At 40.5% G+C, this 16,295-nt stretch overlaps 2 protein-coding genes across 5 annotated transcripts in view; both read right to left on the reverse strand.

Moving 5' to 3' along the window:
* The window catches only part of LOC118329350 (dnaJ homolog subfamily C member 13), a 35,316-nt gene that overhangs the window by 18,414 nt on the left and 607 nt on the right, over nucleotides 1-16,295 (reverse strand). For all 4 annotated transcript variants that reach the window (XM_035663694.1, XM_035663608.1, XM_035663527.1 and 1 more), the window contains exons 2-9: nucleotides 8,894-8,974; nucleotides 3,312-3,387; nucleotides 2,430-2,579; nucleotides 1,963-2,004; nucleotides 1,674-1,874; nucleotides 1,367-1,573; nucleotides 452-547; nucleotides 91-182 (exon numbers count right to left, since the gene is read on the reverse strand). In XM_035663694.1, the coding sequence (XP_035519587.1) occupies nucleotides 91-182; nucleotides 452-547; nucleotides 1,367-1,573; nucleotides 1,674-1,874; nucleotides 1,963-2,004; nucleotides 2,430-2,579; nucleotides 3,312-3,387; nucleotides 8,894-8,961 (932 nt within the window). In that variant the 5' untranslated portion in view covers nucleotides 8,962-8,974. The remainder of the gene's footprint in view (nucleotides 1-90; nucleotides 183-451; nucleotides 548-1,366; nucleotides 1,574-1,673; nucleotides 1,875-1,962; nucleotides 2,005-2,429; nucleotides 2,580-3,311; nucleotides 3,388-8,893; nucleotides 8,975-16,295) is intronic.
* Nucleotides 13,223-15,833, reverse strand: LOC118329614 (voltage-dependent anion-selective channel protein 1; the record flags this gene model as incomplete). Its single annotated transcript, XM_035663880.1, is given in 3 exon segments — nucleotides 13,223-14,337; nucleotides 14,888-14,945; nucleotides 15,683-15,833. Coding segments are annotated over 3 exon segments (301 nt in total), but the record flags the coding sequence as incomplete, so codon positions are not given.

Raw genomic sequence — 16,295 nt, forward strand, 5'->3', positions numbered from 1 at the left:
AATTTAAAACAGGCAAACATTTAACAAACTCAAAAGGCCTGCAGTGTCACACCATACATCAAAAAAACTGTATGCGTTACTACTGCGTACCTTTCTGTGGAGGAGTACTTCCTGATCTGACCTCTGATGAATTCAATTGTAAACACCTGAGGGTTGTCTACATCACAGATGAGAGCAAATACCTGAAGGGAGATGAGACGGAGGACAAGAGGGAGAGAAACAGAGAAACAGAGAAAGGGAGGGGGAGGGGAGAGTTTACTCATACCACACACACTCAAATGCTTTCATCCAAGCTGTTAACTTGCAGTGATGCAGTTCATACATAATGAAACAAAGACAGGCATTTCAATTAACATTTATCTTCAGAGGGGTACAATACAGACAGAACAAAATGGTTTTGAGTGTGAATGTTTTGTATGCCTTGATGTCACTGTAGTTTTTGAGCGCTCACCTCTCCGAAGGGTTTGATAGTAACTATGTTGTATGAAGCTGGGTCTCTCTCCACTAGACATGTCTCTGTCAGGGCCAGTATACGCTTAACAGGCTCCTAATGAAAGAAAGCACAAAGAGAACGGTAAGAGACCTGATTAAATATATAGTACTGCTTAAAATAATTGATAAATACAGCTTGAGAGCAGAAGTAGGCACTTGCTAATGACTGAAAATGAAATGCATCAGTTGATTACCATAAGATACATTCATATTTCCCATGGGAACACCAGATCCTATCAAACTAATTTCTAGCATTCAATATAATGGTATACCACTTTATAGAAGTAGGGAGAGTTCTAGTGAACATCTGGTTGGTTATTTTTTTTCATAGAAAGACAAAAAAAGGGTCTGACTTTGACTTTAAGATCTTGTAAATGCTGAAATGGTGTGAATTTAATTTGAAATTAGAGACAAAGCGCTCAAACACAAAATATTTCCCACTACTTACAAAAGTTTAGAAACCCCAAATGCGCAATATGAACAAATCCAAGAGGTTACAAAATGTGTTAAATTAATTCCCACTATATTAGAAGTAGAGATGGAATAGTATTGTGTTACTAATTATCTTCTGAATCACTATGTTAGAAGTGGATTCACAGAGCAAAGAAAAATAGTGTATGGCTCAAAACTTTCCAATAATTCTATTTAACACATTTAATACTTAAGTTTAGATAATGTTACAGTATCAGTGGCTTTTTATGATCCACAGATGTGATAACAGTCAATGAAATCTGTCATTGTCTTGAAAAATAGGGTCTCATATCAAACAAGGAGATTAAACTGCTGCACATTCGACAAGGGAGTCCTGGTGGGTCCCTGGACCTCACTGTGAGAACCACACAACACTAAGAAAACTAAGGAGAAGCAGGCTAACCGGGTGTCGGGGAGTGATCTTCTGCACCACAAACTCAGCCAGTGAAGTGATGCTCTCGTCTGAGCTGTACTTCCCCAACCTGTCCGTCACAAAATCCTCGAAGGTAAGGGCCTCCTTCCTCAGCCGTAGCATGATACCGATGAAGTTCCCGGCATGCTCTATGGCACAGCGGATGATGTCATCCCGGTGCTCAGAGGCAAACAAATGCTGAGAGAAAGAGGCAAAAGGGAAGGAAAGGGAATCTTAATTTTGTTACAACAACACGTAACAGCATAACATAATAGAAACAAACTCTATGAATGCATACCAGCCTGCTGAAGCCCCCATAAAGGATGCAGAATCCTCCCTGGTAATCAGAGACCTCGACGAAGCCCTCTACATTACGATAGTCGTAGGAACACACTACCCGGTTGGTGTGTGGGTCAATTTGGTCGATGCCACCTGGTGTCACCTCTAAACTCACAGCCTTCCGCGTGTCACTCCAGTGGTGCTTGTAGCAGTTGTAACGCTGTTCAGCACACGTACAATACATTTATTTTAGTATCACCACAGTGGCAAACATACTTTAATAGATTTGTATAGATCTGAGTACTTACCCTGCCTGTTATCTTTCCCTCTGAAAACTCTGTTCTGAATCTCTGTGTATGAGAAAAATAAAGAAACAAACTAGATCATCCCTGTAAAACACTTACGAAGCATTGTCTTCATTGCAAAATTACAAATGCATTTAATTAGCTCTATGGGGAAATACCCATCCTTGTTGCGGTTTTGAAGAAGCTCAGCATAATTAGTTTATTTCATCACAGCAACAAATTATATGCTGATTCTGATTTGTGATAAACACCTACAGTGAGTCAAAGGTCCTGTGATTTGCAAGCGCTGCATTTCCAAATAGTGCATCGTACATTACATGACTTTGTTTTTAGACCACACAGCAAAATGTGCCGCTATGACACAACTAGAAAGCATGGATGGGCCACATAAAAGACCACTTCTGAGAACTTTATGAAATACAATTGTTTAATCATTGTGAAGTGATGCAGCTGTGAGGGTTTATCTTCACCAGTGCTTCTGTGAGCAGCTCTGTCCGGTGCTCTGTCGAGAACTTGAGCGTTTCAGACTTCTTGCCGCTTCCTTTGCGGAATGTGAGGTTGAACTCTGTTCCCTGACCTTTTCCTACCGGACCGATACCACAGATGTCTCCATAAGGCCACTGGTAACACAGACAGCAACGACACAAATAAACACATTGTTATAGTCACACACTAGCAATTTAAACATGAAAAACGATGTTATGGCAACACTTTACACCCTCCTATTTAGCATTTATAAACAATATCTAAACATTTAATAAAGTTTATAACACTGTAAGCAGATTTAGTGTTACCAGCTGTAACTCCTCAAGTGGGCACCCATATGTAGAGGCTGGTGTTTAAACAGATAATGAATGAAAATATTCTAAAACACAGTAATAATATACAATATGTCTTCATCAGAGACATATTGGTGGTGACAAATAAGTGTTTATATCCTGCATAAATGCTCAACAGGGGGAATTAAAGAGCAGTTAAGTGTAGTTAATCCTTGATGCTATTTTTCTGTTCAGCCATTTTCTTGACTGAGGGGGATAATGAGTGAGGCCTCGTGTCTAATGTGTATTGATTATGACATGCTTTATGTTGCAATCAGCGTAAAGACACGCGGTTGCATGTTCAGTGCAGAGCTGAAAGCTTAGCTTATTTAAAGGCTGAGCACGAGAAGTTAAAAATACTGCCTTTTAGCTTTCAGAAAAAGAGCAATGTGGTTCAAATGGATTTTCAATAGCCACAGGGATCCAAGAACAACACATCCCACAAGCACCTGTGAGCCACTGATAGCTTCAGCAAAGAGGAGCTTCCTGAATGACACTGGCGTTCCACTACGACAGGGTTGCTCACATACTGACCTGATTTGTTACTTCTAGCGTGGTAGGGTTGTAAGTGGTAATGCCATGCGTCCCCACTGAGAAGACTCGCTTGTACCTGGAACACAGAGATGGGATGAGTCAGAAACACAGCCTACCCATCACCAACACCTACAACAGCACCGGCGGTCACATAACATTAGCAGTGAATGTGGGAAAGCGGCTGATCCAGATCCAGTTGGCACTAATAACTCTGAACATCACTCTATTTACTTGTGATCTCAAGTGTGCCAATCACTTAAATAAAACTCCATTACATCAGATGGGAGCAGGGTCCACTTGCAACCCCACTGTAGCCCTCTGTAAGGTAATGATGAGTCAACACCAGGGGACGTCACTGGAGCTCAGCTGACTGATGATATCATCCACATACAGGTTTGATTATGTTTCCAGACATTTTTATGAGGCAACTGTTGAGATAAGGCCCAAACAGCATGAAAAGATTATGAGAAAAGATTACTAACTGACACTTTGCAGTTAGCGACAGTTAGCTGGACTGAAACTGATGAACATGTAGCCTTAATTCTCGCCATGACCATTCACTCTAGACGGGACTGAAGCAGCTGCAGCTGTGATTCCTGAATGTTTGCCTATTAGACCCAGCCATTACTACTACAGAATTTGCTGTTCTTTCTATATTTACTGCATCAGTCAACGATTTTAAAATGAAACGTCACAACTTATCGTACGATAGCAGTTCTGAGTCACTCTCTGACACTGACTCTAACACTAATTCATCTGAACTGTTGTGAGAGTGGGGCTTTCTCACATAGTAGGAAGGATGTGAGAAATTGGATTTTGCCAGTCTTTCTGCATGATGTGTGTGTGTGTGTGTGTGTGTGTGTATGAGCAGGCAAGCACGTCTGTGTGTCTTTGATTGCTGTGTGGTTTGACAACGGTTTCAGCTGAACATTCTGCCTGGTGTTTGATGGGTAATTTGAGGGTTTCAGTTATGTAAAAAATAAGGTTTGGCGAGGTTTAGGTTTAAGCCTGGAGTCTGTTAAATGTGAGGGTTTTATTTGTATCTGGTATACATGTATGTTGGTCTATGTATAACATGTTCTTTAGCACCTCCATAGCGCTATTAGCCTGTACACTGAACATGCTGACGTGGCTACTTTCTTTCTTGCACATCCTCATTATGTCCGGATGACATGAAGAAGTTTAGTGAAGTTAGCGGCAAGTTCTATCAAGACGCAGAGTAAAGGCAAGTGAGAGGTTACTTCCGCATAATGCATTCGGACTTGTGTACAGAGTACACCACTGACATAAACAGACAGGCAGCGGCCTGAGGCGAGGCCGAAGTAAAATATTAGGTCAAGGCACATCCCACAGTCGGTCTCCTTCCTTCTCCACAAGTATACAAATGTCACGTCCTTTGTGTGTACCTTCGCCATTAGAAAGCCTGTAGAAATTAATTCATTCTGTCTCTTGAAACAGAAATTTCCTTTCCGCTATTCTCTTCTTCCATCATCTTGGACCACAAAGTCCAGTACCACGACTCTGTCCTGATCTCAGGGTGCTGTCTCTCTACCCTGTGTGACCTTGGTGTTAAGAGGCTGGCTTAACTGGATGTCAGCACAAACCTAGTTAATTATTCATTCTTTGTGAGCTGACTTTTTTTTTTTTCCTTAATTCTATCTTAGTACACAGACAAGATGCAAACCGTTTCTGGCCACTGTGTGCGTTTGTAAGGTCAACCATGAGTCACATTTTTACTGTTAGATTTGGGAAATTTGACATGATGATCAGTTTGTGAACATCTTTGTGTTACAAAGTGTTACAGTCACAGTTACTATCTGTTTAGTTAGTAAGTTAACAGAGTATTACTTTCTTTTCATACATATTATATCAAATACTCTTTACTTAATTGTAAAAAGGTTTAATAGTCACAGAGTTCGTCTTTGAACATAATGAAAAGCATGCGTAACAGCATAAAGATGACCATTAAGAACATTCTCTGAAACATACAGACTGATTTTCTAACTGAAGCATGTAAATTGCAGTATAAATAGAAATAGAAGTGCCTCTCTAGACAACTCCATAAGCAAGTCATGCAGTTATAAGTACAGAGGAGAAGCTGGAGCTTTGTCTGTAAAAGGTAGAAGACAAAGTAACCAACTGAAATAAAGTAATAACCTTAACGTAGGAAGGTGGGGTGAGTTGATATTTCAGTTAATTTGGGAGAATAAATTAGGATTTTTATCACAACATGTAGTGACCCTAGGAATTAAAATAACCTTACCAGTGCTTTTGCATGTTTTGGCCTATGTAACAAAACAAATCACATATTTGGCATTACGTCTGGCCATTATACAACCCGTGCTGCGGTGGTTCACAAAATCAAGTTAAAACTAGGTTGTGGTAGCTAAGCCGTCATAGTAAACACCATGCTTATATTATCAAGTTTGTTTGAAATAAATAAAGAGCGGTCCTTTAACTATTCACATACTTGTGTATATAGCAGTCTAGTCTAGTCTAGTCTACTGTTTATATATATCTGTATATCTGTATATGTATACAATAAAGCTGGTTCAGATTCTGAAGAGGAAATACATGAGAAAAGAGAACCTTATAAACAAGCTTTACAGGATATTATTTTTGAAAAAGCAACAGGTCACTGTTCATTCAGTTTTAACATGTTTTTAAACCTTTTCCTTCCACTTCCAGGGTTTCATAATGTATTACATTAAGCAACTTCCTGTATGTGACTAAACCCTCTTACAACTTAACAAGTGCCTGTCCTCCTCAAACTAAATTTCTCACAAAGACTATGCTAAATATTTGTTTGACTAAAAGCTAGGATAACACTACATAATCCCCTACACAAGCGTCAATAAACATTAGATTTCAGAGATGCAATGACAGTTGAATGTGAGCAACAGACCTATGCACAGTGAACGGAACAACTGAAACGACTGAAAGCCTTGATATATAATTAACACAAGGTACAAGAGTTATAGCACATCCTATGTACTGGTACGTAAAGCTCTTAGTATGAAGGCATTCAAAGAAGATTCAAAGGAGATTGCACTTTGCATCTTCATGCATTAAAAAAGTGTAGAGAAGTGCTGTGCTTGAAAGGCAAACCCCCGTAAATGACGCAGAGAACTCAAGAGAATCCATTTGAGTCAAAACTCATGCAAATTCCCTTCATTAGGATGACACACGGACACAAATCTAATATTCTCTACAAGCCAGAGTCACAAGACTTGAATTAAACATGATCATGAGCACAGAGAGAAAAAAAATGCAGTTGTAACCCCTAAAGCAACCTTACAACTGTTACCATAATTTCAGTCTCAGACATTCAGTGATTTTTACAAATTTGATTATGTCACCATACAGTCTGAAAGACTACGAAACACTTCAGTTCGAGTTAGATATGTAAAAAGGAAACCAGACAGAAAATAGGGGAAACTACAAAGCAACACCACATCATCCTGGCTTTTTTTATTACCCTTCAGCTCCCTGCAGAACTGATGACCGATATTCTCCCCGTCTCCTGACCAATCAGCCACATAGTCCAGTTATCAAAAATATGTTTGAGTATGAGTCAAACTTGTAACTAGGAGCTGAGGCCCGGTTTTTGTACATGCCTTTTAATTAAAGTCAATCTGGGCCTTTTTTTTTTTATCTGCACTTGAAATAAGCACCTGTATAGTTCAACATACTCACAATTCACATGACAAAAGTACTTTTTATATATGGCCAAAGGGGCTTGCTAATCATAGATGAGTCTAATTAAAGTTTACTTTAGGGAACATGTTCTGTATTCACAGCACAGAGCTATGCTCCTCTAATCTGTGCCACAATAACTGTTTTAAATCTGAGATAATCCTGTTGCTACCTGAGACAGTTTAATTTATCTAAAGCCACGGTTAATTCAACTATTAGGCACAATCTGGTGCTTTGGGTACCTTTTGTTAGTGGGGCACTTTATAAGACACATATATAAATACACTTTAAATGCTGTCTTTTTATCTAAAACTAAACTGGTTGGTAAAAACTGCAGAGTTAGCTTACATGGTTTACTACAGTGAAGACAAAAGCCGCTATATGAGGATGGCATGAAGCAAGTTGAAAGAGGATATCCTGATACGCCTTCTCTTTCTCTTTCCGTTGGCCTAATAAAGCTGTGTGACTTGTACCCTTTTCATGCAGCAGATGACACAGATCAAATGAATTCCATATGAGACTGCTGTAAAAACAATAATCTCTGGTTTCCAGCATTCGGACGCTTGTGTCTGCAACTGTAGGTAAACCGCTCTGACACACCACAGAATTACATTACACAAGCACCCAGTACAATTTCATTTTCATTTCTCTTGGATCACACGGTCACTCATGGTTGCCCCCTTCCTCATATTGTCCTGTGCGCTCTCATATTTCTGTCTCTTTCTCTCCCTCCTTGTAGAGGACCTTGAAATGTTAATATCAATAAATTAAGTTTCCATCCCTGATCCACATGCGAGCCAGGTCAGGAAGAGGGTCACGGACCAAGGTCGGCTTGTGTCAGCCCATTTAGATCAACCAACAGCGCGGGTTTCAACTGCGTCACTGTGCGGTTCTGAATCGGCCTCCACTGTCCACCACGCATGCATCAACACTCGTCTCTGACGGACACTTCAGGAAGCATTAGTGAGATGAAGCTCTGATGATGTCTAATGCTCAGCAGCCCTGCTTAAGTTACCCAAGTCAATGGCGGACCTTAATGGGACAAAGACATTTAGAGAGCAGGTATTGGTAATGTGATCCCACTGGCTAACAGCTCAAACTGGAACTTGTCCATCCTTTAGCCACCAAGCATCTGCATTAAGTCCTATTTAGTTGTAGGCCTATATTGGTTTAAGTGTCTAACTTGATATGATCTTTAAAATAAAACCAAACAGATACACTATACGATAGATGTGTAATACATTTGATCAATAGATGGACATTCAGACGTATGTTTAGATCATAGGTTGGCCTCATTCTCCTCTAACGTCCTGTACAACATCTCAAATCTTGTTAAAATAAGGTCACAGCTGCACCTGACGCATACTATACATGAGAGTGCACCTTACTGTTCTGATTAAATTTAGGGGAAAAAAGCAGATTGAGGAAGAAAATCTGTTAAAAATCAATCTTGTGAAGCATTACCGAGCACACGAAAAATCTTCTAACCTTATAATCCTTACAGGGAAGATGGTACACATGAAAGAAGGTACATACAATACATGACTCTCAGTACTAGTTCTGTGCTGTGTTCACTGCCAGTATGTGTTTCTCTGGGTTACATTTCATACGACAGTGCAGCTCTACAAGATGCACGTCACTAATGCTGATCAGTGACTGCTGACAGTGGTCTGCATATCCCCTATCCCTGGCTAAGATAAGGAAGTCAACACAATGGAAGCACTGAGTCAGGATTTTAGGATTTTCCCAAACTGCCTTCAAAAGGCGATGAAGGTTATAAAGTTTAGGTTCGGCTGCCTTATAAACCAAAACGAAGAAGATGTGGAAGAGACAACGCCACCAGCCCTGAAATCGGTGGGGTTAAAAAAACGAGTGGTGGGTCTTACTTTCCCCTCCAGGAGTGTTTGGTAGTGTAGAAACAGGCCAAGTCTTTGTTCTCTTTGACGACATTCATCTTTTCACAGGACCTAGAAAAAAAAAAAAAAGAAGAAAAGTTATTATGACTAGGATAAAGGAGTAAGCTCTTGTACAAGTAAAGCGTTCAGAAAATACATAGGTGGAAGATCTTTATTTGAACATTACCTGAAGTATTATATTTTTAAAATTACACAGCAGAATAAAAACCAGCGGGTCTTTGTGTCTCGGTGAATGTAAGGTCTATCAGAAGTCACCAAACAACTCGCACCTTCGCAAGTTATTATTACATCAAGTGTATGTAACAAGCATTCGAACAACACACACTTCACACAGTCATGTGTCATTTTGCAGCTCCAAGGGAAAATCCCACCAGTCAACCCCACCGGCCACAGAACTAATACTGAGTAAAGAGTGATTCTCCAACGACGGAGAGCAGCCCGTCGCTCCATGACTGACTGTAATTTCCTCAGTTATGAGCCACAGCATCAACGCAGCTGGCAGCACATGACTTAGAGTTTATAATAAACCCCTCTTCCTTAATATCCTCACGCTCTCCTTCACGCGTGTGTTTCCACGCTCTGAAAAGGGGCATACTTAGAAAGGACCAGTGTGTGGAGGATTTAGTGGCATTTCGCGGTGTAGTTACAGGCTGCAACCCTCTCGCTGCACCGTCCTCTTCCGAGCATGAGGAGGAAACTACGGTGGTTAGAAACACATGAAAAACAGCAGATCAACGCGGCGGCCTCCATGGAAGGTAGATAGAAAAGGTTCATTCTAAAAAGGTAACAAAAACATAATGTTTCCCATTTTTAGGTCACTCTACATAAAATGAAAGCATACCTATGAAGAATATATCCTATTTCTGATAATAGATCGTCCTAAATGTTACACAGGGGACCTTTAAAGAGCCACTGGGATTCAACCAGCTCAGCAAAACAGAGACAAAGTAAAGGTCTCATTCCAGCCTGATATCATAGTCACAAAAACAACAGTGCACCAGCTGAGCATGCGTCAATAAAGCCCGGTGCAAAGCCAGTGTGGCCTATTGATCACTTTAGATAAACAGGGGTTAGGCTTTGTGTTTGGGCCTAGTCCTTGTAATGTTACTTTAAGGTAGCTAGAGCCTCTCAAACCTGGACAACAGATTCATTATCACTAAATCAGAAAAGGACAGAACACAAAGCATTGGTGGGACGGTTAGGAGTGACAGATTGGTTCAATCAAATAAAGAGATGAAGGCATCAAAGACTAAAACAGACCAGATGGAAATGGAAGGAATAACTGCCTCTCTGATCCTGAGTGCAGTAATTTGCTGGCGGCCGCACTGTGACAAGGGGGAACCTGTGTCAGCACTCTGCCAGGATCCTGGAAAAATCTAACTCCAGTTCTCCTTCCTCTCTGTTTCAGTGTGCAGCAGGGAGCAGCAAAATAGCCACAGAATGATGGAATCCACCATTCACCACACGCACAATTGTCTGGTGTTCAAAAGAGGGCAGGGCGCAAACACGAGCTACTTCCAGGTGGCCCAACCCCGGACGAAGGCCTTTAAAAAGTTAGCCCTCATCGACATCTCAATAATTGATGCCTGTCCTGGGGAACAAAGGTGCAAGGAACAGTCCAGAGCCGAGTTGTGCATCAACAGTTGCAGTTTTTTTTTTGTTTTTTTCAAACACGCATTCATGGAGCTGCATAATGAATCCAATCCAAAGCAGGGGGCTGATGGGACGCACAATAGGAGATGTTAGCAGCAAGCAGGGCACAGCGTGCTCCCTGCTGCTGCAGAGGGCAGTGCGGTTTTTATTATATTACTGTGATGAGTGTAAAAAAAGACCCAAGGCGGATTCCTGGATTGGGTCATGTGATCACCCCCTCCCGGCTCCTTCCTGCCTGTATGCAGATCAATCGGATATCCTTGACAGAGTTGAGCACAAGAAAAAAAGTAAACAGGAGTAAAAGCGAAGTAAACATAAATGGAACAATGCCCAAAGCAAAGCACCTTTACATTTACAGAATAACTTGTTCCAGACAGGTCTGGCGACTTTTGATGAACTTAAAACAGCTTTTCATCATAGCTAAATATAACTGGCAGTCTGTACAACCCCATTATTTACACTGGCTTGCTTCAACCAGGTAGTACTGCTAATAGGATTGTATCAAACCTCTAAATGGCACTTCTTCTGAACGACTGAAAACTGTCAACGGCAGGTACGGACACAGGTTGAGCGTCACGACAATTGACACGGTTCAAGCAGCTGTTTTCCTTGTTTCTCACAGCTGTTGGAGAAAAAAAAAAAAGTTTCCCTGTAAAGAATAGGCAAAACCCACTTAAGCATCAGTGTGGGTACAAGGGTCAAGCTATCATGTGCTATTATACAATTATATGGCCACAACTATATTTTTTTCTCCCATCTAGAGTTAATAATTATGTTGAATATAAAGCGTTCACCATACAAGAACTGAGAATACAAGTAAGGAGAGCCAAACCAGAGCAATGTCCATTAAAATAAAACATCTTCAAGGGGCACCTGGACCTCCAGAATGAAATATTTCATAGAGCTTTAATAAAAAAACAAACATATAACCTATAATATGGTATTTAACGTATATAATATGCTGGTTTTTCTTCTTCTTGGAGGCTTTTTCTGCACTGGAGACATGTTGCAACGTCCTCCCTTTATTTGCCAATTATGTGAAGCAATCTCTCTCTCTCTCTCTCCACCAAGACGGGAACTAACTGTACTCCATCCTTTGCCACATCCTATCCTACATATAAGGGGATTCATAAACCACCTTGCAGCAAACTTTCAGCTCTTCTCACACGTGATTAAGAGAGATACAAAACATTTAAAAAAAAAAAAAAAGGAAGACAATGCGTTGAAAGCAGCTAAAAGGCGAGGTCCACTTGAGGATGTGCGCCGTCTCCCGAGCTGTCAAGTGAGCATTAACGTTACCTGGCTCTCAGGCGTTCAGCACAACTCTGCTCCATTGCAGCGGGCCTAACACGGGTTAACCTACCGGGCTAAACACAACCGAGACAAGAAACGACGAGAGAGAGAGAGAGAGAGGCAACGTCGACGCTTACTTGCTCCACCTTAAAAAAAAAAAAACCCACACAATTAAAAAAAGACCACCACGGTTGTTATCAGCGTTTTAGATGCAAGAAAATAAAGAGGGGGAGAGGAGGGAGGGAGGGGGGAGAGAGAGGGAGAGTGTGAGAGAGGGAGAGAGTGAGAGAGAGTGAGAGAGAGAGAGAGAGAGAGAGAGTGAACTCCTGATGTCTGTAGCTATTTTTTGTCAGCTGCTTCTGACCCTCCAGATTGTTTATGAACTGGGTAAAAGCCTATAAATATCATTTTATTGCGTTTTGGTGCCATTGTTTGGGGGCCACAAACCCCACTGTTGTATGTGAAATGGGAAGTAGCTCTCATGCACTCATTACACAAAAAGAGGAAGTATTGCGTTATATGGTTCCTTATATGCACAAAGTTGTACCACAAAGTAGAACTCCATGTTAGACCTCTTATGAGCAGACTGTTAGAGACACTTATGGATTTGGAAGGGGTAAAGCTTGCATAAAAAACATTGTCAACAACAATCACAGATATAGAATCCATTGTATTCTGCCATGGTTGACAGAAACTCTTTTCAGGTTTTAACTTGACTAGTTGTCAGTTCAAAATCATGTTAGGAAGATAAAGTCTCCAGGTCTCCAGAACTTCCAAGAGCTATTCAATCACTTTGTCTTGTTTTGTTATAATCCCGTCAGAACAGTGGTTAGACAAGGCATGGTTTAACTCTTGATCTAGTTAAGAGAATTATAAAATGATTACATAATCATGAAATATTTATACCAACCAATACCAAACATGCAGAGAACAAATGTCCATCAGTGGCTTTTCTTTAGGATTTGTGGGAAGTTTGCTGTAGTCTTCTTCACCAAGGTTCTTCTTCTTAACAGCTACACAGATTTTCAAACTTGTTTGAAGGTGTTTAAGTTTTCTCACAACCAATCAGCTAATCATTTCAGTAATTTATTAGTAATCTTTAGGTTTATGTTAATTGGACGAAGCAAGTAATTTAAAGATGTCACATTGGGATCTGATTTACAGCATCAATTAATACAAAATAAAATTAACATAACCCACTTCCCAGTAAAACTCAAAGTCAGTGTTTTTTTTAAATCAGTCAGCTGTCACAAATGGCGTATTTGTTCAGGTATTTAAAGAATTTTAAATAAACATGGGTGGAAATTCCTCACAAGATTCAGGTCATGTGGCAAAAAGCAAAATACAATCAGAAACTGGTTCAAGATGTTCCTTTATTTTATTCAGGGAATAACAATACTGTCAAGTACACTAAGCATAGTTCCCATAACCAGTTGTGGAAGACTACAATCTCCTGTCCACTGTATTTATTCTTTTCATTCTCCTTCAAAGAAGTACTGTAACTTTAATCCAGAGAAGTTCATCTGTGTGCATGATAGGTTTCCTTTTGTTTGCTCGACCAGGAAGAATTGACCAGTCATTGCCTTTGTAAGACTTCACAGGTGGATTAAACTATGCAAGACTGTCAATAAAATAATATTATTTCTGCTATATGTAACAAAAGACATGTTTCACACCAAATGCACAGACACAATAAACAAGTGAGACAAAAACACAGAATGTACACATTGGGGTGTAGTGTCTCTTTGAGCTACTGACAGCTGCTTACATCAGGGACAACTAACCCTTTCCCATTGTATAATATATCAAGACAGACACTGGAGCTCTTCCGGTGCAAAAGTGAAAATAAAACTGTTGTTTCACCACTAACTTTTGAGCAAGGAGTGCTTGATGGTGCTATGCAACAGCACCATCTGGTGGTGCAACTATTCAACTGTACGTTGAGTGTTGAGCCCTTTATGCATTTTGGGCTGATCTAGTTTAGTTTTCCCTTTTATCTGCATTGGAAAGCAGGGAGACACACAAATTAAAGCATTGAATGTAGTGAAATGACAAATAGTGAGGCCAACATGAACATACTCAAGGCTACCTTTCCCTTGGAATTCAAGATACAACTTTCTATTAAATGGTTCTAGTTTTGTTCTGAATTTGGCTCTTTATTTTCAAAATTTGTTCCCTTAAAGTGGTCCTTTTAAAAGTGGTAGATCGTCACAAGAACGATTTGACCTTTATGTTGTCTTACTCCCAGCTGTAGCATGTCTAGGGGAAATGTGGGGAGGGCTAACTAATCAATAAAGGATTTGGAATTTATTTTTTTGGTGGGGAATGTGTGTGTGAGTGCGCTGGGAGGACTGGAAGGGCGTCTGCCTCATCCTCCTATGCCTGGAATTCGAGGCCGAGACCAAGCTTGTGGCCACCAGCGTTGATGTTCTTGCCGTCAAGGAGAGCAGAGAGCGTCAGCTTGATGCCTGCAGAAACAAAACACATCAGGATAAACCATTCACAGCCAGGGCAAGTGTGTGTAAAGTGAAAAAGATGTTCTACTTAATCCTCCACAACAGTCTGAAACAGTATTTTGATTTTACAGGTTTCTTACTGAACTATTCCATTCTTTAATCTACTGTTGTTTATCCTTGAGAAATTGTAGTTGTTGGCTATAATTTACCCTTTACAACTCTTCTAACTGTCCTATTTTCAACTGGGCATCAATAAAGAATATTAGTAGTAGTAGTATTCTCAAGTAGTTTCAATGTCTGTCAGAAACTCTGAGTCATTAGATCAAGGTGTACCCTGTACATATATAAAATTGACTTAAGATACAACAATCCACAAACACACATTAATTCCACTGCTCAGATTTGGACTTAATTCTAAGTTTGGAATCCTGATTAAATTGCCCTTTTCTGGATCATAATGTTGTATTTATTGAGTAAATGTTGACATATTGTAGTATTTGTAAACATGGTTGGTATTGTGGTCTATGTAAGCATAACTAAGTTATATACAGACTGGACTCACCTGGCTTCAGAGTCTGAGTGTAGCCCAGGCCCACAAGACTGGAGTTGTTCACCTTGGCCTGTGTAGGTATCACAGAGGAAAATCATACCGAGAACAACACATAGTAATTTATTGTCTGTTTCAAACTAAATATAAAAAATATAAATCTGAACTCTGATTCATACTGAATTCTGAAACCGATACTGTGATTCGAAAGTGCCACCACTGAGACATTTTCACTCAAGAATGGTATGTTGACCTTGTTATTAACATGCTACCAATAGTTGTTAAAAAATACATATAACTACAAAAATACATATAACTACACTTACAAACAACCATTCACACTAATTGGCTCAGCTGCAAGTGGGATTTAAGGACTAATGTGATAGACGGGACTAAATTAGCTTGGGCCTTTCTGTAGCAGACTAGCAGACTCCTCCCATTGGCCGTTTTGGCACGGATGAGGCTTCTCTCATGCCCAGCTGAACATGATGTATTCCCATGGACATTCTTTCAAGTTGGTCAGCTGGGCAGGACATGCAGCGAAGATTGTAACCTAGATTTAAATGGAGCAATATCACGACTAGTCGTGGTGCATCTTAGTTCATATCGTAGACACCTAGAATGTCTCTGTAAAACTAGAAGTCCGTTACACTGCACAATTCCTTGGAATTCCTTGAAGGCATCCATAAAATAACATTTTAATTATACAACATGTTACTATACCACCACCACCACCACCACCACTACTACTACTACTACAACCACTACTGCTACTGCTACTACTACTTCTTCAGGTTACACACTACTCACAGAGAAGGATGCATCAGAATCAATCTGATACTTGGCAGCGATGCCAAAGCGGGTGTTGCTGTTTCCGGCAGTCCAGGCCAGGTTGACGGCTGTCTCCAGCTGGTCATTCACCTTCTGGTAAATGGAACCACCAAACTCAGTGCCATCATTTCTGAGGAAAAAGACCAGATTGGGATATAGGTAAGTGTTACCCTCAGTGCCTACCTGAACAGCATGTGAGGGCTACGGCGGTGAACAGCGGCATCTGGCACACGAGCATTGTTCACTGCAGAGCTGCTGCCCTATCTTTCTATGCTGAGTTTGCCTTTGATAAATACCACACAATAAAATCCCTGTGAGCATATGAATGGATTCTGTCCACAGATATAGACATTGAAACTGTAGTGAAAGGTGTATATGTTGCTGGTATAATGTCGATATGACTATGAACGGACCATTTTCACTCTGTTTCTGCTGGGAAACGTATGCAGTTCCCGGAACAAATAGGCAAGACCTCGACTCTCTAGTGAGATGTGCAACTCAAGCGGGCGCTGTGACTGCTCTAATCTGTTAATTTGGACGCCAAAATAAAAAGACGTTCCGCCATGCACACGCGCTGCTCAGGTAGGCGGTG

The sequence above is a fragment of the Morone saxatilis genome, unplaced genomic scaffold (assembly GCF_004916995.1).
Source record: "Morone saxatilis isolate NCDOM2014 unplaced genomic scaffold, NCSU_SB_2.0 Contig0, whole genome shotgun sequence".
NCBI classification, from domain to species: Eukaryota; Metazoa; Chordata; class Actinopteri; family Moronidae; genus Morone; species Morone saxatilis.